General features: G+C 38.8%; 2 protein-coding genes across 2 annotated transcripts; one reads left to right on the forward strand and one right to left on the reverse strand.

The window, feature by feature from the left end:
• Positions 1–1,075: 1,075 nt before the first annotated feature.
• Positions 1,076–4,286, forward strand: LOC144652283 (uncharacterized). Its single transcript, XM_078512321.1, has 2 exons — positions 1,076–1,562; positions 2,408–4,286. The coding sequence occupies exons 1-2, from the start codon at positions 1,219–1,221 to the stop codon at positions 3,204–3,206; spliced, it is 1,143 nt and encodes a 380-aa protein (XP_078368447.1). The 5' UTR covers positions 1,076–1,218; the 3' UTR covers positions 3,207–4,286.
• Positions 4,287–4,474: 188 nt separating this feature from the next.
• Positions 4,475–20,922, reverse strand: LOC144652351 (uncharacterized). The gene is made up of 7 exons (XM_078512395.1): positions 20,218–20,922; positions 19,300–19,447; positions 17,726–18,080; positions 16,490–16,825; positions 14,644–14,873; positions 5,613–6,000; positions 4,475–5,020 (listed from the first exon to the last, which is right to left on the reverse strand). The coding sequence occupies exons 1-7, from the start codon at positions 20,376–20,378 to the stop codon at positions 4,755–4,757; spliced, it is 1,884 nt and encodes a 627-aa protein (XP_078368521.1). The 5' UTR covers positions 20,379–20,922; the 3' UTR covers positions 4,475–4,754.
• Between the last annotated feature and the right edge of the window lie 3,873 nt (positions 20,923–24,795).

Consider the following 24,795-nt stretch of genomic DNA (forward strand, 5'->3'; position numbering starts at 1 on the left):
CCATGTTCAAGCCATGATTTCCAAAATAAAGTAGCATTTTCTATAGTTATCGACTTGTTGTTCCAGATAATAAATTCACCATTTGGGAAAATGTTGGTTATGTTCTTGAGTTCTTGAAAGTATTGAAGAAGTTCTCGATAGAAGAGGGGCAGACCTTTATCTAACAGTGCCACATTATAATTGCATTTGAGAAGAAGCGGAAGGCCACCATAATTTCGGAAGTAGTAGTTCGGTATTGCCTTCCATTTATCACAAGAATTTCCTAGGAGCCTACCAATCCAGGCCAGGCGCAAAGATTTAACTAACATATTGAAGTTGACGAAGTTAATTCCCCCTTCTACAACTGGTTGGTACATTACAAGTCTTTTTATTTTATCCTTCCTATTTTTCCACAGAAAAGCGAAAAGATTCTCCTGAGCAGTTTTAATGACCGCTTCTGGAACAGTCAGCATAGATGCTGCATACACCAACTGTGACACACCTAAAGCTTTCGCCAGCAAAGATTTGCCATAAATTGTGAGATCTCTTGTATGCTTGTCAAACAGGATCAAAATGTCGAGGAGTGATATTTATTTATCGAGTTGCCATATTTATGTCCACATTGCATTATATATATCCAAAGTGCAATATGTATGTCCAAAACTAATATATATATATCCAAAAATCCGGCGACCTGTTCTCGTTGTGTATATTACAATCAAATGATTTCACATATTTGGATACAGTTTCGATATACATATTTCGCGGGCTTTTCTCGATATATATATTTCATGCGTTCTATTTCGGTCAGTATTGCATGTAAGTCTACATGACCTGTCCCGCATCCCGCAGCAAAACAATATGGCGGCTCGGTGGATACCAAACATCGATTCCTTTTTCGATTCTCTGGTGGGAGTCATACGAGGAGCAAGAAATCACTTGTCAACCAACCAAGCCGACAGTGCAAAATTCTGGTGTCGCAGACTTGACGATTATGAACGAACTGTGAGGTTGTTGTTAGCTAGAGTGATGGAATCGCGGCCCGATCAAGTTAATTTTGTGCGAGATTTGGCGTTGTTAATGAATACAATGGGAAATCTTAGAGAAGCGCTTGATGCTCGAAGTTTTCGTGGACAATTTGAAGTCGAAGGACAAGACGCTGTTCAAAATCTTTCCGCTGTAGACCATACAGGAAGAACGGGAAGACCAAGGTATCTCATAACTGACACTCAAATTAGAATGCTCAGAGAGGAAGGATTTCGATGGGCTGATGTGGCACGTTTATTGGGAGTTTCTCCAATAACTTTACGAAGAAGAAGAGTAGAATTTGAAATGCCTCTTGGCAACAACTTTGATGACATTCCTAATGACGTGCTGGATAATCTAGTAAGTGAATTACTTCATAGAACACCTCAGGCAGGCCGTCACATGGTGCAAGGAGCGCTGAGAAGTCGGGGTCTACGAATACAGAGAGAAAGAATTCGTGACTCCATAATAAGAGTTGACCCGATTACTTCAACGTTACGGAATGCGAGGCGTGTAGTGAGAAGGAGATACAGTGTACCCTGTCCAAATGCTTTGTGGTAAGTAAGGTCCCAGGGGTGGGAAGCAATTTTGCTGGAAGTGGGGGTGGGGTGGGGGTTGGTGGGTACTACCATATTTAAGTGACAGAGGTGTTGGTTTTTTTGAGTGGAACCCTTAAAAAATCATAAAATTCTGTTTTGGGAACAAGGCTGCAAGTTAATTTTACCCCTAAAGGTTCAAAACAAAGTAAACCTGACATCTCCATAATCTACACAATTGCTTCTTTTGTAGTTTTTTTTTATTTCTTTAGCCACTCCAATTTTCTAGCCCAAGTTTATTCAAATATTTTCTGCGCGCCACTTATTTTACTCTACTGGACACTACCTATGATATTGACATGCCCTGCACCTGGTTCCTCTTCCGTAACTGCCCTTGCCACCGCTCTTAATTTTTGTAATTAATATTATCTGCATCTTGTTTTATAACTTTAGCTATAAGTAATTAACTAGATTTTATAACTATAATTTTTAACTATAGTAATTAATTAGATTTATTGTATATACATATATATATATATATTTTTTAATTTAAGATTTTTATCGCCATTCTTTTTAGTTTTTAGGGTTGCGCCCCGCATGGGTTACTATTTTCCCGTTCGCGCAATTCCTTTTTGGTCCTTTTCATTTTCTTCTTTTATTTGTAAAATTTTAAATTTTAAGACCAATAAAGTTGATAGACACTAATGTTTCTTACAAACCCTTCAAGAAGACTGTTACAGACCATTTAATTCCCAGGTCTCCCTTTTGTTTCCAAAGAGAATGCCAATTACTGTCTGTCTGTCTGTCTGTCTGTCTGTCTGTGTTTATTTCAGATTTATTTTTTATTTATTTATTTACACCTACAGGCACTTGGATGGTAATCACAAACTTATTGAACCCTACAGAATCGTTGTTCATGGTGCCATCGATGGCTACTCACGTTTGATAGTTTTCCTCAATGCTTCAGCAAACAACAGAGCTCAAACAGTGCTTCAGTTATTTCTTGAGGCAGTAGAGCAGTACAACCTTCCATCTCGTGTAAGGACAGATTGTGGGATGGAAAATGTAGATGTGGCAAGAATTATGCTTGAAAGGCGTGGTTTAAACAGAGGGAGTATTATAACCGGGACCTCTGTTCATAACCAACGCATCGAACGGCTGTGGCGGGAAGTAAATCAAATAGTCTGCAGTCGTTTTGTGAACATTTTCTCATTCCTAGAAGTCAATGGCTTGTTTAATCCATTAAATGAAATCCAAATTTGCTGTTTTCACATGGTTTACCTTCCACTAATTAACAGTTCATTACAAGAGTTAACATCCTCTTGGAACCATCATCCTGTGACATCTGAATGTAATTTGAGTCCACGGCAGCTTTGGATCAGTGGTATGGTGGAAATGAGGAATAGCGGATACTCAGCTGTTCAAGACGTACTGGGGGGCACTGATTTTGCTCAGTTACTTTATCATGGTGTTGATGAAGATGGCCCTGTACCACGTTTACAAACAAATAACAATGTCCAGGTTCCAGAAAATGCCTTTAAACCAAGTGAGAGATCCTTACAAGAAATTCAGCAAGTTTTGTCTCATTTGGATGGCAGGCAAGACCCAGATGGCATTCTAGCTTACCAATTAGCACTTCAAATTCTACAAACTGATTATAGCTAATGGACCCATTACTGGATCCCTCCAAAGGAGGGTCGTCACTTCACCTTGCAACCCTTGTATAATGCACCTATCAATGGTTTGCCCCAGGATGGGGGGGGGGCAACCCCAGGGGAATTTGACATTTTTTGGAATCCAGAGTTGAATTCCCCACCCCTGGGCACCTAGTGAATGTCAAATTTCACATATCTCCTCTTCAATTTCTAACCCAGCAGACCATTTTAGATGTCAAAATCCCCACCCTGGGAGAGCTTCACGATGTCAAGTTCCCGTGGGTTGCCCAACCCCCTCCACCCCCCCATCCTGGGGCAAACCATTGATAGGTGCATAAAGTTTTTTTCAATGACCTGATGTCAACTTAGCATTTTCCTTTTATTTTAACCCAGCCATTTGAGTGAATTTGTCTTTTCAAGCCTTTTTTCATTGATACTTTTAAGCAAAGGTTTGGACTGTCTACCACACTTTACAATATAATTATATACATGAAAAAATTACTTGACTCTGATTGGCTAAGAGCAGTGCAGTTCAGCTGTAACATCAGTGCAAAAAGTGTAACACCAGTGCAAATAACATATCAATATTCTGGATCATGTTTGACCGAAAGACAACTTTCTAACGTTAACATGGTCAATCGACAGCTGTCAAAACAAGGTTTCCGCTGACCAGTGTCCCATGACCATATCACTGGCTCAGGTGTACACCTCTTCGAGGTCATGTGTTTTTTTTTAAGCTGACTGCTGACCAAGTTACTTTTTACCATTGTATCGCGGGCTCACAATTTTGTCATGTTTATATTATTAATAAGTAATCATATGGTTTTTCTCATTCAATTTGGAATTAATTTCACTTGTGAGGTTTAAAAAAAAAACTGAAATTGCACCCGCCGAAGCGGCTCGCGCAATTTCAGCAAATGCAAATTTATTCCAAATTGAACGAGAAAAACCGTATGATTACCTATACTAATTGTTGAAGCAAATGCAAGGAGGATTGCACAACTCGGCCCAGGGTGAAACAACTGTAATAACTGAAGCAAGAAAGTTAGTTGAACACATCAATCATTGATTGATTTATTGTTGATTATCAAACATAATACATTTTGGTATTAACACTAGTAGAAAATCAGTAGCAAAGTACACTTTTTAGCAAAGGGTTTGAACTGTCCACCACACTAAAGAATGTGATTGTTGAAAAAACGAAGTAAATGCAAGGATGATTGCACAACTCGGCCCAGGGCGAAACAACTGCAATTACTGAACTGAGCAAGAAAGTTAGTTGAACACAGCAATCATTTATGGTATTAACACTAGTAGAAAATCAGTAGCAAAGTACACTTTTAAGCAAAGGGTTTGAACTGTCTACCGCACTAAACAATGTGATTGTTGAAAAAACGAAGTAAATGCAAGGATGATTGCACAACTCGGCCCAGGGCGAAACAACTGTAATAACTGAACTGAGCAAGAAAGTTAGTTGAACACAGCAATCATTTATGGTATTGACACTAGTAGAAAATCAGTACCAAAGTGCACAACATTATTTGTGCCAAACGCTGGTTTAGCCTCTTCCATAGCCAACGTACTGGCAATTTATGCATGTATTCATCGATGCCTTAAAAGATCTGTATTCTTCATGTTCCAGTGGCAAGTGAACCATACCAAAACATGCATCTGCATCAGGTAAACGCCGGTTGGGTCGAAAGCCAATCTTTATGCTCGTATTGCTGGGAATTACTGGATCGCCAAATACAAACTGGATCAGTTGTTTAAGGGTTGGGGAGGCTGCTGACAAATGCATGTTTGAGTTGACAGTGGGCTGTTCCTCTGAAATGAAACAAAAATATGAGTTTTTTCAGTAACATACAGTGCAGCCCTGACAAATTGTGACATCCAGTTATTTTGCTTCTTATTTCAAAGGAATGTACCTCAGTAGAGGATGTAAGATTTTTACTCTCCCCTCCCGTCCTATCCTATTCCCAGAGGTAGTGTGGTAGTGACAAGTGGCTGCACATTGATTCAGTCATGTATACTTTCTACATCTCAGTGAACTTTTCATAACAGGTGCAAGTATATTAAAGGCAACAATAAGCATTTAGTATGACAACTCATCATTAATGAAATTTGATGTAACCATGGGCAACAACAACAAATGTTTATTTGTACTGTAAATCACAAGAACACAGTTACTAGAATACAAATAGAATATACAAGAATAAAGTGTGGATAACCACACTTTCAGGGGCATGTTTTTGGTAGATTTTATCACATTGCTTGCTAAAAAGAGTTTTGGATAATTGAAAATTGTAGATGGCGGACGACTTTCAGGGTGTGACCTCCAAATTTTATCACTGTCACAGCTTTGATTAAATGTAGAATCTACCCCCATAATTAATGATGAATTTCACACAACACTTACCACACTCAAGGTCCTTGATATACTGTTTGAACCATTCAGCTACTTCAATATGCTTCACAGACAAGGTTGCCGTGTCTAATCTGATGCATTTCAAAACATCTTCTGCTGTGTAAGCCACATCTTTTGACAAAGGGAAGACCAGAGGAACACAAGATTGGCTTGTTAATAGAAAATCTGTCAGGGTTATGGAATCCATACCCATCCTTATGGCATCAATCTCATCACGTCTGGCCTTAAACACCTGGTGGAGCAATACATATTGTACTGCTCTTGCTTTGCTGGTCATTGTTAAAAACTCATTAACAAAACCCGCTTGAGTCAGTAAGAGTTGGATGTCATCCCTCACTTGCAGGTCCTGCAGGCTATTGTCATCAGGAGCATTTTCTAGCTAAAGGATTAAAATGAAACAAAACAGTTAGCCTGTCAATTTTTTCAAATGAATAACTAGTTTTTCATTTTATATTTTATACCTAGTTATTCATTTTTTCAAATGAATAACTAGGTATTCCAAAGGCCCAGTCTGGTTTCTTTCACATTAATACAAAGGGATTTAAATGGACCACGTACCCAATGCTGTATTGTGCATAAATTAAAATTAAGTTTAATGGTTAAATGTCCACAAAATTTGGGCCAAAAAATTAATAATTACAAATGAGGTATGGTTGTGAAAACCCATTTCACTGAACTGAAAAACTATTGTTCTCAAATTAGTTTAAAACAATCAGCAGCCCAATTAAAACGGGATCGGCTATTTACCGAGTTAGAGGTTGAGTTGAGTTTGAGTTAAGATTGAGTTAAGATTGAGTTACCGTATTTCCAGTGTCTTTTCCTTTTTTTACAATAGAAAGTTCAAAATCGAAGGTTCTCATTATATTTACTGAAATAATACTTAACATCTTACTGACAAATTTACATTATTTCGCGTTTTACGCTAAGAACAATTCAGCTCTCGTGTTTTGTTGCTTGCAAATCATTACCTTTTATCGCGGTGTTGACTACAAGCAGTCCATCATTAATTTTCTTTCAGAGATAGTTTTATTCAGGCTATTCGAGAAACGCGAGAGGAAGAAAATAGGAGAGGCTAACATAATATTTTTTCTTTTGTCTCGCGCGTCGACTAGCTATGTTCAAACCGACATTTCAATTTTTGAAACCCTCTATCCACCAGCTACTAAACTATTTTTCTTAAAGGCAAATGGAGACCCGATTAGAAAAATTAGTCTTAGCTCAGGGGTTCTGGCTACAAAATTTAATTTTGTGATACAAAACTGATTTCACCATTATCCCGCAGTTTCTCTGTCTAGCCTTTCTTCGGGCTAATGCGAATTCTTTCCCACGGCAATCGCACGATCAGATCGGAATCCGTCTGAATGCCATGGTAACTCCACAATGGACAGAGAAATAATTCGCCTTTTCGAATTCTGGATATTTGGAGAACAACGTGTTTTAAGTGCGTTGAAGATCATTCTTATCATTTGTTTTGTCCATTACGGTCGATCATGGAGTCTATAAGTAGCGATTCGGATTGTGACTCTGTTGCCTCCTACGCTGATGTAGTCAAAGGGGAGTCTCTTTTTAGTTCTTCACCAGCGCGCCTTACCAACAGCTGTTGGTTTAAATTCCAAGTCGAAAGTGAAGAAGAAGCAATGCAAATTGCCTTAAAGAAATCTGCCAGTGATGCACAGGTAACTGTCCGTTTGCCGCATCGTTGGTTTTCTGATACGAGAAAAAGGAGAAGCCTATGTTTTATCTGCTTTAAAAATTTAGGGTGACGAAATATCTGATGATGACAGCCTTGAAACCACAACCCCTGGATTTAAAGAAATCAGCAAGCCACGCGTGAAGGTAAAAACCTTTCGTTTCGAAAATCGGATATCTGATGATGACAGCCTTGAAACCACAACCCCTGGATTTAAAGAAATCAGCAAGCCACGCGTGAAGGTAAAAACCTTTCGTTTCGAAAACGTTTATTTATAATTGTTTGCGGTTGTATAGGCATGTGCATAGGATTTGTCATAAAAGAAGTTAATAACTTTGAAGGTTGACGGCTTTCAGTCTGTAAGGCTAGTTTACACGGGCGATTTTTGTCGCGCTTCCCAGTGCAACTGTTGTCGCGCTCGAGCTCGCAGTGAAAATCGCAAGTGTAAAGTAGTGGCAATTTCGTAATGTTCAAAGCTTCTGCGAAATCAGGGCGATAGAATTGCCGTCTGTTTACACTTGCAATTGCGCTTTCGTGCAATTTTCTTCGCGAGCTCGATCGTGACAAAAGTTGCACTGGGAAGCGCAGGAAAAAAAAAATAGAAGGCCAGGTTCGGACCATCGGAAAGGTTATGAGGGGGGGGGGGGGGGGGGGTTCTCACGTTGAACGCTCTCATCCGTACGGATTTCTTTTCTTTTTACGGTAAGATGTTATACATGATTTTTGCAACTAATTGTCCATCCTGAAAAGGGTATAGGTTGACAAGCGCGACAAAATGCAAGTGTGATGGTTTGGAAAAGTGGTCACAGGAGTCAAGTGACAAGTTTCAAGTGACAAGTTTTTGTTTTGCAACATGAAGTATATTTCACCCTGAATATGGGGCAAATTATTATTAAAAAATAGAAATGGTGGCGTTTGGGAAATTTCCAGTTTCTTCAGTTCAAATTTGTGCACCCCCTCCTAACAAAAATCCCGGATCCACCCCTGAATTTTAATCACTCTTGAGTCCGTGAATTGATACTGTTTTTTTTTTTTTCCTTTCTAGAAAACACCTGAAATGTTTGAATCTTGGGAGGAGGAGGATTGCTGTCCTGGAGAACCTCAAATACCACTGGGAAGTATGTAGAACTCATTACTTATAATCATTATTTTTTATAATGGCCATTGGAAACCCTCGAATTCTCTTCTATATGTCCAGGTTTTTCTCTGTATTTTCTAGTCCAATTATAAAAATGATAATTTAATCCGTGTCAAAGGTAAGTATCTTTAGTATCGAGACAGAATCTACCATGGCATGGGGAAAAGAGCAGAAGTCTGGGTTCTAGTATGGTCTGTCCTTGGCCACAACAGATATATTCTGGATAGCGTAGAGGTTTTTCTCTCTCTAAATTTCGGCAAAATTAATTAAGGAAGACATCATAAATAATTCTAATATGGTATACTGACACAGTATTGATGTTCAATCGTTAGGTCAAAGACTTTCCGAAAACCAAGGGAGGATCCTCTCTTTCGGAAACAAAGAAATTAGGTGACGTAAAGGGAAAGAAAAAGTGGTTTCTACAAATAAGGTGAGCCACTGTTTACATTTTTCTCCGTTCAGATCGTTGACTTGTAGATTCCTTTTAGCATTTTGAAGCGAACACGATTTAGTTAGCAAGCACGTGCATCTAAGTGGTGAATTATTATGCTAATAACTTTGCCATATTTTTTGCCTCTTATCGTTTTTTTTTTTCATAGAACATTCATAGAACAGATGGGAAAGCAATACCAGAGGTTTTCATTGATCTAACGTGCGACTCCCCGGAAAAGAGGTATTTTGGGCTTGAAGCACTGGAGCACGAGCTTGTAGCGGGATCCAGGGGTATTCCCCGCCCCCCACCGTCGAAAACATATTGAAAGCTAAGGTTGTCTGAGACAGTATTTCGTGTTTTTGAAGGCAGTTTGATACGAGAGAGGGCAGGCAAAAGCAAATGCAAAAACATGAATACTTCTAGAATTTACAAGATCATTTTGGTGACTGAATCATGTCGTGACTTACTATTTTCTTTTTACACAGTACATAAAACAAAAATTGACACAAAATAGGTAACGTTTTTTTTTAAAATCAAACTGATCTGAATTGACCTTAGCCTTTCCCACGCAACTTCATTTATGGCTGACTAAAACTCATGATGTACTTCCAAGGTAATATCAGTTTCAAATACCGGCAGTTGAGTTTGTCTGCAGTGCAGGCTAATAGTAATAAGTGGTCTGTGCAAATAATTAAAAAGTGGCCAATGACGGGAAATAACGTCCATGTCGATAAACTACCTCTAGAACTGTAGAATATGTAACGTGCATTTAAACAATTGTCTTCTGATGTCCTAGGCCGAAGAAGGAACGAAGGTCAACAGAAAGCTCAGACGATGATGATTCCGGCAACGCAGACTTCATTTAAAAAAGGTGAGTGGTGGTACTTTCATTCGTCATTTAAAATAAGTGAAACGCCACAAATAACAAACATCCTCTGCATGGTCACAGCAAGCAAGCTTAGAAGATAACTTACTCTTACCTAAATTTCAGTACATGTAGAATTACTAAATTTGTTTCAATCCTTATTGTTGATCATTATAGGAAGAAAGTCGAGCTGGATCCGTCTTTATGGTACGGAGTTGACGTTGAAGCGGTGAATGAGTTACCCTATGATATCGACGGCACTAGGGTATTTCAAGTTCGTTTTGACAGAGATGAGCATAACGTTCGAGATGGCCGCAGTTGGAAACCCTGGGTCACCTCAAGCCGGAAGGGTTTTCGTGGAAAGCGTAACGTTCCATCTTGTAAGGGCTCTTACCTTTGCAAAAACATCAGGTGTCCTTACGAAAAGCAATTCGGAAAGGCAAACAACGTTCAATTTGTTAAAGCTGGAGGAAAATATCGTTGCAGATCTTGCAATGGCAAAGGCGAGTACATTTCCTGTCCCGCTAGAAAGGTCAGTGAGTATCCACAGGATTCTGCCTTTGCAACCATTTACCATCTTGGAACTCATACTTGCACAGCTAAACGTAAGCCCAAGTTATATGCAACCAGCGATATTGAACAATTTTTTAAAACACATTCAATGGTTAAGCCCTCCGCCGTTCCAACTGCAAAACTGACAACCATGATCAGAGAAGGCAAAACGTGGTCGGAAGTTGAGGACGTCGCCGAAGCTATGCTGGACAAAAACAAGGTGAAAAATATTAAAGCCAAAGTGGTTAATAGCATGCATCCCCACGGGCACAACTTTGATGCTGTTGCAGAAATTAAGAAAAAAACAGATGAAAAAGATCCGTACCTGATTTGGAAGATTAATAATCGTCATTTCAATAATGGGCTTGGAAGCTTGGTCTTTAAGATGAGCAAAGAAAAAGCCGAGATGTGCGTTCAAATGGACAAAGATCAAAGTGAGCATCCACTCTCAAAAGAGTTCTGTTTTCTTGATGCAGTACACAGCAGATGCCAGGGCTTCAAAACACTCACCCTTTGGGTGTGGCATCCAACACTGAATGAGCTTGTCAACTTAGCTACAATGGAGTGTGAGGCGGAGTCTAGTCTCGTAATACAGTCGTTTTGGAATAATGTAAATGAGGTAACTGTGATCATGTTTTTACTTAATCAATGAGCGCCCAGTAGCTTCGATGCAGTTTTTTTACCGGATACTTATCCATCCTTTGTAGAGACTGGGGCCTGAATTGAAAGTTCGAAAACTAGGATATTTCATATTATAATCCATCAAATATTTTTGCGCGCGCAATTTGTCTAAACACGTCACGTGATGCAGTCAATACTGGTGACTATTTAGTAAATAAACCCCTTCAGGCGGCTGGTATGTCGGAGGATAATGCCCGTGGCGGGTAGATTGTCCGAAAAATAAACATTTCGCTTCTCGGGCAAATGTGAAATTTTAAGGACAATCTATCCGCCAAGGGCATTATACTCCGACATACCAGCAAGCCAGAAAGGGGTTTATTTATTTTATAATTAACCTTTATAATTAACCTTCCCATTAATTTTCTTCAACGTGCTTCATTGCGAGAAAAAGGCAAAACCTACAGCGTGCGATAATCACGGCATAATTTAGTTAAAATAAATGCAAGTCGATAGGTTACGAATTTCTTTTTTAACACTGTGATTTTATTAAAACGTTAGACTTTTACGTTTGTTTTGCACTGCGGATTTCAAATCGGACGGGGTATATTGGCTGATACCCGTCGTCAGATTTTGTACCACGTGATGTGTTTTGTCCAATGAGCGCGCACGGAAATTAATCGGTGGGTTATAACAGATGATATTCCCCAAGTGATATTTCCCAGTTTTCGAAGTTTGCAATTTACATTCGCACGTTTAGTTTTTATCCCAAGTAAATTGTTAAAATGTATAGAACTAAACATTTTGAACAGACTAACAATATTTTGAGCGCCGACAGAATTACTTTGACGTTTAAACCTTTAAGAAAAGGTCTCCCAAAATGCGGCCTTGTGAAAAAATATTTGAAGGATAATAAACACAATAGCATCCATTTGGCTTCAAAAATATGCAAGGATATTGTCCTTGGACAAATCTGTTCCTCGAAGTTCACAACTTTCCTCGAGCTTCGCTCTCGGAAAACTGTTCACTTAATTCTCGGAACAGATAATGTCTGCGGACAAATATCCTTGCATATTTTGGCGCCAAATGAAGGCTATTGTTTATTTAAAGGGATGAGTATCCTTTGTGAGTCTTTATACCAAAAGAATAAGAACACTTATGAATCAGTTTATCTTTTAATACTGAAGCATTCTGAACTAGGATTACACTGGACAGTTAAGAAACAGTTTAAAATGGGTATTTGCCCAAACGTGGCATGTTGAGGTCGAATACTTGAAGCCTTCATTGAAACTGAGATTTTTGTCGCTTTAATTTTACTCATCTTTGTTGGAACACTTAACAGTTTTTAGTGTACAACCCCACGACCAAAATCGTCATTTGAATTAAAAAGTTAAACGGAGGAGAAAAGGAAACAATGTCAAGGATACTAATGCATGGGTCCTTCCCTTTTCTAACGTACATGTCGTACGCCTTAAAGTCGTACCATTACCGGGGTCTTAATTGTAACAGTTTGAATGTTGTTTTCTAGGTTTTACGAGATTTTACTGGGGACGAGAACTACCTATTTAATCCAGCGGGATGGATGTTCGATTAAGCTGGCAGAAACTGGGATGCAATCGAAAATGTGTTTGGCAAGGAAGCTTTAGAACAATGTGTATCCTGTGAATTCCAGTGCTGCAATAGGCAGGTACACACAGACTGGAGTGATAAGGCAAAGCACAGGTTTAAAACTCTCGCCAGGAGTATTTTTGAGGCGCCAACACCTTATCAATATGATCAAGCCAGGAAAGAACTCACAGCATTTTCACAGGAAAAACCTGGAAAACGAGGTCAGGTCGTTAGCTGGTTCAAATGGTGGCATAAGAGAAGGACCCACATATTTAAGGCATTCAAATGTGGCGCACCACTTGCACCAAACGACAATTTAGCAGAGGTTGGTCACTCTCAGTGGGCCAAGAAAGGATCCTACAGGTTAACCCTTGCAATGGCCGCTGAGGAGGACGTGGCAGAAGCAATTATGCTGTCAAAAAAACTAGAATCTTATGGTTATGGAAATTATAAAGGAGGCCAACATCGAAGCCAAAGCGACAGACTTAAAGCTAACTATTTTCAGCAAATGGCAAGAGCGAAAGCCTTCGCAGAAGAAATTTCCGCTGGCGTTGTCGACAATACCTTATATGTAGCTGCAGAGTCTTCTAGAGCTTCTACTGTTGATGCGAACTGCTCCCATAGAGCGACACGCAAACGAAAACGTCAAGTAAGTGTTTTCATCGATGGAACTCACCTAGAGTCTTCGTCTTCTGAGGATGATTCACAGCAAACCGCAGACAAAGATGGTGCGAAGGAGGATAAACGTGACGACCGTTTCAGAACAACTGCCAGCAAGGCATTTCAGCGCTCACTTGAACTTGCCAAAAAAGAAAAATTAGTAGTTGCTGACTCCAATGAACTTGGAAGAAATGAAAGGGAATTTACGATTAGATCTGGACTAAACACCTACAATGTAACGATTTCTGAGCATCCAACCTGCGATTGTCCCTACGCAAATAGTGCAAATATCTGTAAGCATGTTATTTTTGTATTGCTGAATTTCTTTCAAGTTAAAGAGGGCGACTATCGTCTTCATCAGAAGGCACTAACAAAAAGTGAAGTTGATGCGTTGTTCAAGGGACTGGACTTAAAATCTCCAACAGGGACTAAACCTACAAATGCAGCCATTTTCAACAAGCACAAAGAAGCAAAAAAGAAGCAAGTTTGGCAAGTACAGCGATGTAATACCCAACCTGGTCCCAAACCGAGGTGTGCAAAACCAGGCTGTCAGAATCAGTTTTCAGCGGGAGATATTTGCATTTAAGTAGAGGGCCTGTATGTACCTTCAAATGAAACAGCTGATGGAAGGAGCTTTGCGGTGGAACGTACTTTTCGATTTTGTGCAAGAAAAGAATGTATTAACACACAACCAAAACAAAGCAATTTGATTGTGCCTCCAATGACTGTCATGCTTCCAGAAAATGTCAATGTTACACCTGAAGAATATCAGAATTTAATTAACGAGGAGATAGTTTGATCATACATTAGAGAATAATGAACGGTATAGTGGACAACACAAGATCGAAGTAGAGCTGATTGTTTTATTTACGTTAAAATTTAGTATCAACCACCATGTTGCGTAACATTTAATATTGTTGGATTCAATTTAGACATTGTATTTTAGTTTATTTTTTTTTTATTTTAACAACACGGAAATAAACAAAAATGTATTGGATTGTTTTTGGAAAATGTTTCGCATTTTTTCTTTTCTTTCACCGGCCCAGTGTACCAGCAGTTCGTTCAATGCGCTTTCACTGAATAATGAACAAAAAAAGTTAGAAGGGGACTGGGTGGGTGGGGGGGGGGGGGTGTGGTGGGTTAGGACACGAAATGAGGATAACATAATTCTCTAAAATACAAAAGTATCAGTTTTCTTGCTTATTTGGTCGTAAAAAGTGATTCGCATCTTAAATTAAACACTTTTTTAGCAAATACAAATGGAAAACGGTAACTCAATCTTAACTCAATCTTAACTCAATCTTAACTCAAACTCAACTCAAACTCAACTCAAACTCAACTCAACCTCTAACTCGGTCATTATCTTATCTCAATTAAAACATGTAAATGGGAATAGTGGGTTGATTGTTGGCATCATAGGGAAACTCTGATCAGCTTAGGTCATTCTGTAAGCCATACCTCTTTTAAACACATCTGAACAGTCAAGTCTGGAACATCCATTAATGTCAGTTCAGGCAATGCAGCCATCATTTCTCCAGTGATCAAGTATTGCACCAAAGCTCTGGACATTCCCAGAAAACCAACCCCTCCATGTACAACTGATAAAGCAATTGTTTTTCCAACGTAGACAAAATACCCACTTTGCAGATACTCTTCTTTGTGGATTGGTAGCAAGTGGTCTGGTGCACCTTATGACAATTAAAAAAAATAGGTCACCAAGGGTGACATGAGTCTAATGCCGTATGGCATAGTGATACAGATTGCGCGGTTTTCGTAAGCCGGTTAAAATTGGTTAGAGGTTTGTGTTCGGGAGTTTAATTTAAAATGCTTATAGCAAGCTAGGGGCATCGTGGATGATTATGGATGAAAACGAAACAGTCATAAATGTTATATGCTTCACAAAATTTAAAGTATGAACAGGAGTTGATGTTACTTCTTCACTTCTTCCGTATTGTCCGTAAAAGCAGAAACGATTAAACATTTGGACAAGATTGCGTGACGATTTACAAAAAGCATGTTCATTACAACAAGGGTTGAAGAACTTCACATCGTTTTCTTTCAGATTTTTCACCATTTTGATGATGACTCTTGAAACAGATTTTGCAATAAAAGCACTTGAAATAGTGACTGTTACTCCATTGTACTGTAAGCACTTAGTGACAGATTTTCCTAAAAACGGGTGTAAATGCTCACGTCAATATAATGATGACCTTTTGAACGCTGGAAACTAGGCAATTATTATAGAGCTACCATACACAGGAGCGAAGACTGTTTATCATGATGTACAAATTTCGCGAATCATCACTTCCATATCAATGTATTACACTGTCCCGGCAAAGGCCGGGACAGTGTAATACTGCAAAGCGGCCAAACAAACGCATTTTGATTTAGTCGCGTAACTTGATTTACATTTATCCATGTACATCTTTTATTTTTGAAGGTTTTTGTTTGCACTGTAAAGAAAAAAGTGGTCAAAATTCGAATGACTTAAATACAAAAACCGAGGTAAAGTTTTCTAGTTTTTAAAACAAAATAAATATTTGGTCGCATTGTGTAAATAAACGCGAGTCGCCGTCGAAATATTTTTTCTCAAAGACGTCTTGCTTTTTAAGCAAGACGAAAACACAAGTGCTTAACTGAACTGAAAACGAAGATTATTTCGTCCTGTTCAAGTGTTGAATAATCGTGACTTGAGAAAGAACTTTTAATTATGCGTGGAAACACGTGTCGCTGATTGGCTGTTTTTAATTGAAACTAATCGTGCGTGTCCGTACGGAGTCCGTTCTTGCAGCTGATCATTGTTTTCTACATAACAGCAAACGATTATCGATCCCGAACCATTCCCTTGGGATTGCTAACAGCTTTTTTCATATAACAGAGTCTAATGCGCATGCGCAAAGCACACGCAAGCATTAGACTCAAAAATGATATTTATAAGTTCACAAATACTTCAGGCAAGGAATATAAAAAGCACTTGAAATCTTAAATTTTTAGTGAACAATATATAATTATTGTCTTTTTTTCCTACTGGCACTACATTAGGAGAACTACCATTAATTGCATGGAAGCCAAGCCTTCTCAATGAGATTCTGTTTCCATGGAAACAAGAGAGGAGATACTACCTTGCACCTAAATAATGTACAGAAGGGTGTTGGTAGTTTACTTCAATGTAGTTCTGTAGACGAGTGTGCAAGCTGTTATTGCTAATTATTTCTGAAACTTTGTCAGACATACTGTTTAAGGGGCTCTCTAAATTCATGTTAACTCTAGATTAAATTTATTCCATCTACATTTCATTGCCCACCTTCAAACAAAATGAGACCTCCTGTCCCATTTGCCATACCAGTCATTAACAGGTTCAGGTATTCCTTGGTTAGCCCACTTGCATCTATACCTTCTTCATTCAGAAACTCTACATCCAATTCTCTCCTTACATCAACCTCTCCTCTTTTCATCATTTTAAAGAACTCCTTCACCACCAGCCTCGATTGTCGGTCTACATGCATGGTCTGCCTGGGAAGATGACGTTTCAGTATCTGGTTTCGGAACATGTTCATTGCAGCAAAGGGGTTCCTATTAGCAACAACTACGGTGTGAAGTGGCAAATCATCTCCATCATTGAAACTGGCTTCTCCTGTTTCTGTAAATTCAAAACCCAATTATTGTTAAATTTCATTCACCTACTTCATAATGTTCCAGATCTTTGCAATTGTTTCAGGAATATCAGCACATTTGTAAAAATCAAATTAATTTGCAGTAACTGGGAAAATTATGTTTTTCAACTTGTGAATCAAATACAAACTATACAGATACAACAACAGTGATATTGACTAGTAAAATGTGACCATGATTGACCGTGAGCAAACATAAGTAAGAATTCATCAAAGTTTCCAACAACTAACGATTCTCACTTGTGAGCTTGGGCTACCTGTGTAGGAATAGGAACTGAATCCAGAAAGAAAGGGGATCGATGGCCCAGGAGGCAGGTAAAGGTAAAATTGAAAGAACATGGTTCTAAAGTAGTAGGAAACAGATGAACAAACATTTTTTTTAATATTACATAATATTTTGCAACCCAAAAAAGAGCCAAAGAGGCAAAGTAACCTAAAAAGGTGGGAACTGGGATTAAAGGGGTATTGATGGTAGGAAGCTTACAAAATCCCCTTCCACTTCCCCTTTGCCACCACCACCACCCCATCCTGCTTGGGGCCAAACATGTTTGGAGCTGAAGGAAATGTTAATATATATTTGTCTTCAAAATGGTTTGTCTTTTTGCAGTTGTTGTCAGCAAAGTATTTTGAAATGAATTCTTACTCATGGTCACTCATGATCTTTTTACTTACATTGAAAAACAGTTATGGCAACAAGATGCCTAGATATGAAAAGCAGTAAAAAGGTCAGGTGCACATGCATGGCTGCTGTGCAAGGGAGTCCCACATTGCTCTTGAAAGTGATTGTTTGTTAAGCTGTAGTTACAGTGAAGAATTAAGCATTGCAGTCATGCATATATATTGTACTCGTGTACAGTTAATCTACATACCTATTTGCTGGAAGGCATTTTCTGCATGCATGCTATCCAACAATTTATTTGTAGCCTCTTCAAGAGTTGACGAGGACCTTGCGATTGCTGTCAGTTCTTCCCTGGACTTGGAGGAAAAGATCTGGTGCAGGCTTGTTACAATACTGTCTACCTCAGAACTGCACTCTCCTGTTGGGGATGAGAAGCTGCTTACTGTACTTGTGTTTTCCTGCACGCTTGGCTGGCATTCGTTACTTTCCCTGTTTGTTACCACACCGTTTACTTCTGAGGTGCTATCAACTGTGGGGGATGTTCTGGAAAACAAGAAGCTGCATTGCTGACCAGTTAACGGACTTGTGTTTTCTTGCAAGCTTGGCTGGAAAGGAAGAAAGGAAAAATGCATATTTTATTGATTGACGGTGGCTTGTTTTTTTAACATTTTCTCCCATTAAGTAAAATGTTTTAGAAACGTTCTCTGGTTAAAAATTTAAAAATATAAGCTTTCGGCTGCCAAACTGCAGCCTTTAACGAATGATAAAAATGGCGCGAATGAATAAATATATAGGGTAAAAATGTGTGAAAAAATTACAGAATAAAAATGCGTAAAAAGGTAACAAGAAAAATAGTGAGAATATGATAATAAAAGAGAACTATTTTAAAAGAATAGAATATTGTGGAGGTAATGACCTAGCATTGTTGTCCGCTTCAGTTGTCATGGCAGTGTGCCATGACTCAAGAGTTTTTCGCACGCGATAGTCTCCTTTGTCAATGACTCTTGCATTTTTGAAATCAATTTGATGGTCATTCATCCATGCATGGTTTGCAATGTTCGATCCTTTGTTACAATGTTTGACGTTTCTGATGTGTTCTTTTCTTCGCGTCTGTAGACATCTGCCGGTTTCTCCAATGTAACTCCAATTACAGTCATTACAAGGAATCTTGTAGACCACATTTGTTTGAAGGTGGCTGGGAGGTCTGAATTTTTGGTGAAGGAAACTCTTGGTGAAGGGTTCTGTGGGGTCTGGTGACGGGTTTCTGGGGGGGTTTTCTCCCATGTTATCAAAAATACTTTTATATGTTGTTGGGCAGATAGAATTTATGACTCGTACCATCTCTAAACACCATACTCTGGTAACAAAATCGTATGATATTAATATAATTTTGTAAGAGGATCATTGTAGGGAAATATTCAGATTATAAAGAGCCTTTATGTGAACAGGCCCTTTCTTAAATGCCCTGTTTAATTTTAATAGGCCCTATGCAGCTAGGCGGTCATGTGCCCTACCAGTACCTTCATAACATTATGGGCTATACCTTTATTTTTGGAAAAACTAAAAAGATTTGTATGGAAAAAAGTTGTTGGAGAGCAAGACCTTGCCCTGCAGTAACATTGTCCATAGAAATCCCTTAAATTTCCTGTCCTATAACCTCACTTTTTAATGCCAGAAGCCTCAAACTTGGCCATATTGCTATTTTCGACATGCTAGTCTTTCCAATTCTGGCATTCATTAAGTTATAGCCCATAAAATAAATTTCGTTTAGCAAAAGTTTGGTCATTTGACCCCGACTCCAAGGGCCTATTTAATCTAACAAACCTGATTCCACAATGATAGTTCCTGAGACGCCATTACATAAATAGCGCCTTGTCCTGCAACATGTTTCAGGATATCACCTGTCATGTGTTGAGAGCTTTCCATCTTTACAGCAACAATGTCACTCCCACAAGATTTGACAAAGGCGAAACTACAAAAAAAGCCAAATAAAAATATTTACAGCATTTTATTTTGATTCAAGCAGAATGTCGTGCTTTATGCATCTTAACTTCTCAAAGTCATTAATAATTCCTAAAAAATATCCCCAATTTTATTGTATTTTAAGAAAGGGTAAGACACTAAAAGTAACACTGAAATAAATCAAAATTATGATGTTGTGATTGGACACTTTCTCCCAACTGCCACAGTAGTCCTAGTTACTAGTAATTATACTCTATGTACATTCATACCCTCATCATTGTACAAGGGGGGGGGGGGGGTGGATGGAACCCCCCATTTTCTTAGAAAGTCAGAAAATAAGGGAAATTGACGGCAAATATCAAGCCAGAATGCTTATGGAGTGTAAAAATAAACAAGTCATCCTATTTCCTTTCAAAAAACTGGAAAAAGAAATTAAAAAAATGGTTAAAAATGACGATTTTTGGCCAGACCTCCTTGTAATTATGACGTTGACATGGCAATGTCTCTGTTGACATGTAATTATGACGTTTACGTTTTAGACACGGCCTCCATGACCACACGGCCACACGGCCTCCATGGCCACACGATCTCCCCCCCCTCCCCCCCCCCCCCGTACGTCCGGGTGTTAAATATTAACTTTGTTGAGCCCACCCAACCTTCCACCACCAACCCACCCCTCTCATCTATACATTTTTTACTTCGCCTGAAAATGGTTGTCACGGTTATGTCAATTAAAAAAGCAAATAATTAATTGTACGAAGAATCGCACAGTTCTCTCACCTCACTGGATTTCCACTGATATCCACAAGTTGCTGCCGAAACACCTCTGCAATTTTACTCTTTACCTCATCTTCTGACATAACTTTTGAAAAACGAACAGCATCAACGTAGCATCCAAGCCTTTGTAATTGTGATTTATCGATTCCCTTCGGCACTTTCATCCAGGTAGGCGAAGGAAGCAGTATGACATCCCTGTTGTACTCTGCAGAAGAAGAACTGGCACTGGTCACCGTGGATGATGATGTTCGCCTGTAAGGTAGAGTTCCTTGGCGACGATTTCTTCTTCGGTTCCTAGTTTCACCATAATTGAATGCAGGATTGAAACTCTATGCAATTTGATGCTGTGGAGGCAGTGGAGCTTGCCTTTCTACGTTAGAAGCGAGAAGCGGAGGGAGAGCACATTCACGGTCCCGATTGACGGGAAAACTTCTTGGAATTGAAAACCTTGCTCGCAACTCCTCATTCACACTTCCAAAACCCCGACCAATATTACCTGGCGCCTCTCCCTCTCTGATGCTTTCAAAGATTTGTGCAGCATTTGTACTTGGTTCACCATTAACGATTTCACGCACAAGGCGCTGAATTCTATTCTCTTCAGCCGCCATGAGTGGAGCCGCCATGCTGTCTTGTCTTGCAACGCCGCCCTCGCTCACAAGTCGGCCTCGAGGTCATGTTTTGCGGGATGCGGGACAGGTCATGTAGACTTACATGCAATACTGACCGAAATAGAACGCATGAAATATATATATCGAGAAAAGCCCGAGAAATATGTATATCGAAACTGTATCCAAATGTGTAAAATCATTTGATTGTAATATATACAACGAGAACAGGTCGCCGGATTTTTGGATATATATATTAGTTTTGGACATACATATTGCACTTTGGATATATATAATGCAATGTGGACATAAATATGGCAACTCGATAAATAAATATCACTCCTCGACATTTTGATCCTGTTTGACAAGCATACTCTTGAGAGCCATAAATTTAATTTCATTTTCATTTTATTCACCTTTGAATAAAAGTTTTCTTCGATACATTTGTTTGTGTTATAGGATAAGTGGACTCCAAGAATTTTAATAGGTTCTTTTGTGGCTTTAAAATCAAGTATCTTCTGGTTGCTGTCTTTCATAGAGCCTATCCACATTGCTTTCGTTTTTTTCTTGTTTAATTTCAGTCCTGAAATAGTTCCAAAACAATCCAAAATATTTAAGTATGGTTTAAGAGATGTAGGATTTTTTGTAATTAAAGTAGTATCGTCGGCAAACTGTGAAATCTTAACTTCCTGTTCGTCTGGAAGAGAGATACCTTTGCAGTTTGAGTCTTGGCGTATTTTTAAAGCTAGCAGTTCAACAGCAAGGATAAAGAGAAACGGACTCAAAGGGCAGCCTTGGCGGACCCCTCTTGATATATTGAAATAATTCGTTAAAAAGCCTCCGTTTATGATTGCACTTTGTACACCATTGTAAAGGATTGAGATCCATCTGATAACATTTGGGCCAAAATTAAACACTTTCAAAGTTTTAGCAACAAAATCCCATTCAAGGCTATCAAAAGCTTTTTCAAAGTCTATAAAGAGGAGCAGACCAGCGGTCCTTTTCGCATCTAAATGCTCCATTAAATCGCTTAAAAGGCTTATGTTTTGACCTATATACCTTCCCTTGACAAAACCGGTTTGATCAGAGTTACTTAGTTTTGGTAAACACTTCTCTATTCTCTTTGCGAGAGCTTTTGACAGAATTTTATAATCTAAATTGAGAAGAGATATGGGACGCCAATTAGAAAGTTCAGAAAGGGCTTCGTCAGTTTTGGATATTAAGGTTATTATTCCCCTCCTTTGGGAAATGGAAAGGGACCCACTTTCAAAAGCTGCATTGAAAGAGTTCAGCAGATCTCTCCAGATAAGATCATAAAAGGCCACATAAAATTCTTTAGTAAACCCATCTTCACCTGGTGTTTTATTGTCCGAGAAAGAAATTACAACCTCTTTTAACTCCTCGTAGGTAAAATCGTGCTCCAGCAAATCTTGTTACTCTGCGTTAAGTTGTGGAATTTCAATATCTTCAACAAACAACTCAAAACTCTGTCTTCCGGTACCTTGTGGCTCTCTGTTATGGCTCATTCTCGATGCATACATGTTGCTATAGAAACTCTCCAGTTCTTTTTCGACCTGTTTTGAATTTGATGTCACCTCGCCATTTTCTAATTTTACTTAGCGTATGAGCTTTTTATAATTCGTCTTCTCCAGGTTAAAAAATATTTAGTCGGTTTTTCCCCCTGTTCAAGCCATTGCGCCTTTAATCTAAACATAGCCTCTTTCCCTCTCTGTTCATATATATTTTTTAATTCTTCTTTTGCAGTTTCATATTTCGTTAAAACTTTCCCGTCTAAGACTTCGAAATCAGTATTACAAATTTTATAATCAAGTTCTTGTAGCTCATTTTGAAGTGTTATTTCTCTTTTTCTGAGTTCAGATTTCTTTTGTTTAGAAAAATTCATTGTTTTCATACGTATTTCCATTTTAATCAATTCCCACAATAGTTGCTTATCGGTGACGTCTGAATATTTTACATGTATTTGTGGATAAAAGAATGCAATCCGTTCCTTAAATTCATCATTTTTAAGAAGGGAATTATTAAATTTCCACGTTCCAGGACCTCTCTTAAACTCGTCTCTAATGATAACACTCAAGAAGGTAGCTTTATGGTCTGGAGCTACTGAAGTTCGAATCTCAGCCTTTTGAGCATCCACGGAGATTGGGCGAGAGACAAGGATAAAGTCTATTCTCGATTTCAAGTTATTAGTTTTGGATTCATAAGTGAAAGACTTTATCTTTGGATGCATTTTTCGATATATGTCGAGAAGGTTTAATTCGTCCATAAGATTGACAACAGCGTCTCTGTAATTCGTATTTTTCCAGGGTAAACCCCCACTTTTGTCTGCCTTATTAAGTGTACAGTTCCAATCACCAGCAATAATTAGCCGGGAGGTGTCCGTTTTTCTCACGAGAGATTCACTTAAATTTTTAAGGAATTCATTTTGATCTCGATAATCAGTGGGTGCGTAAATATTCACGATGAAAAACGTTTCCTCCAAGACTTAAAGTCTTGAAATCATAATTCTTCCTTGAAAATCCGTTTGAACAACATCGAAGTTAAAAGTTGAATTCGGGTTCAATAAAATACAGACGCCATGAGAGTGTGCAGTTCCATGACAAAAAAAATTTTGCCGCCCCATTCCGCAGACCATACTTTCTCATCATCAGGTTGTGAAAAAGTCTCTTGTAAACAAAAGATCGTAGCTTTTTGTTGTTTTAAATAACAAAAGATTGCTCTCCTTTTGTTCTGATTACGTAAACCTCGCACATTTAGTGAAAGAATTTTTAGTTTACGTGCCATTGATGTTTAAGAATGAATTATAAAATTGGTTGTTAAAGTAATGCATGCCCCGGTAACTAAACAAAAACTGAAAAGAAACTAAAATAGACAAATGACTTACAACAATCGGACGCAACATGAAAAACAACAACTTACCTATCAATTCTTCTGGGAAAAAACAAGCAAACAATCCACATCGCCGATTATCAAGGCAGAAAAAATGCATAATAGCTTATAAGTTTGTTAGTTTTTAAATAGTAAAGAATAATGTACTTGAGCTGAAGTCCATGTAAATCACGAGGAAAAAGGTTTATTTAGGCGAAGAGCTGGCTAATGAGCTGTGTGAATTTTGATTAAGTCATCCTCGGAGTTAATACAGATTCGGCGACCCGTCGCCGTTGATTTCGCGTTGGTTTTCCCCTGTGGCAGATTTTTAATCTTTTTACGGACCTTGGAATACAGTGCTGCCCTCCGTTTCGTCAGGTTTTCATTGATAAAGATTTTCTCGGCGCCAAATTTGGGAGCCAAATCTAGGTTGCGTAGACCAAGACGAGCGCTGTACATTTCGTATTTGCTGGTATAGTTGGAGAATTTTACGATGATAGGTCTGGCTTTGTCTGCACCCTTGTAAAGGCGATGACAGATATCGATGTCTTCTTCTTGTAGTTCTACCTTTAAAACTTCGGCTAGGTCGAGAACGGTGTTAAGAATATCTTCGTCCTCCTGCTCAGGAATACCATGGATTTCCAAATTAAATTTTCTTGAATATTGCTCAATGTCATCACATTTTGCTTCCAGCTCTGCCACTTTTTTCGATGTCGTGGCATCCTGTTGTTCTAAGGTGAGAACTCTAGCTTCGAGCTTCTTGTGTTTCGTTTTGAGAGCTGTGTACTGCGCTTGAGTAAATTCTAAGCTGGCTTTTAGACTCGCATTTTCAGCTAAGAGAGTGGTAGTATTCTTTTCAATGCGCGAGAGCAGTTTCCACAGTTCTTGAAGCGATGGTTGCTCTGATTCGGCCAAGACACTAGCCTCGTGCATTGCTTCATTTAAGTCGGTAACGGACGTAATGGCGGCGGCGGTGTCTGTAGTCATGTCTTCACCAGTGTTTTGTTTCTTGGTCGCGTGTGCAGGCGGAGAATCACCACTCAAACTACTGCTTTTAGTTTTCCTTTTCCCTCGTTTTTTCCCTGGCATT

The sequence above is a fragment of the Oculina patagonica genome, chromosome 4 (assembly GCF_052425735.1).
Source record: "Oculina patagonica isolate OP01 chromosome 4, crgOcupat, whole genome shotgun sequence".
Taxonomy (NCBI): Eukaryota; Metazoa; Cnidaria; class Anthozoa; order Scleractinia; family Oculinidae; genus Oculina; species Oculina patagonica.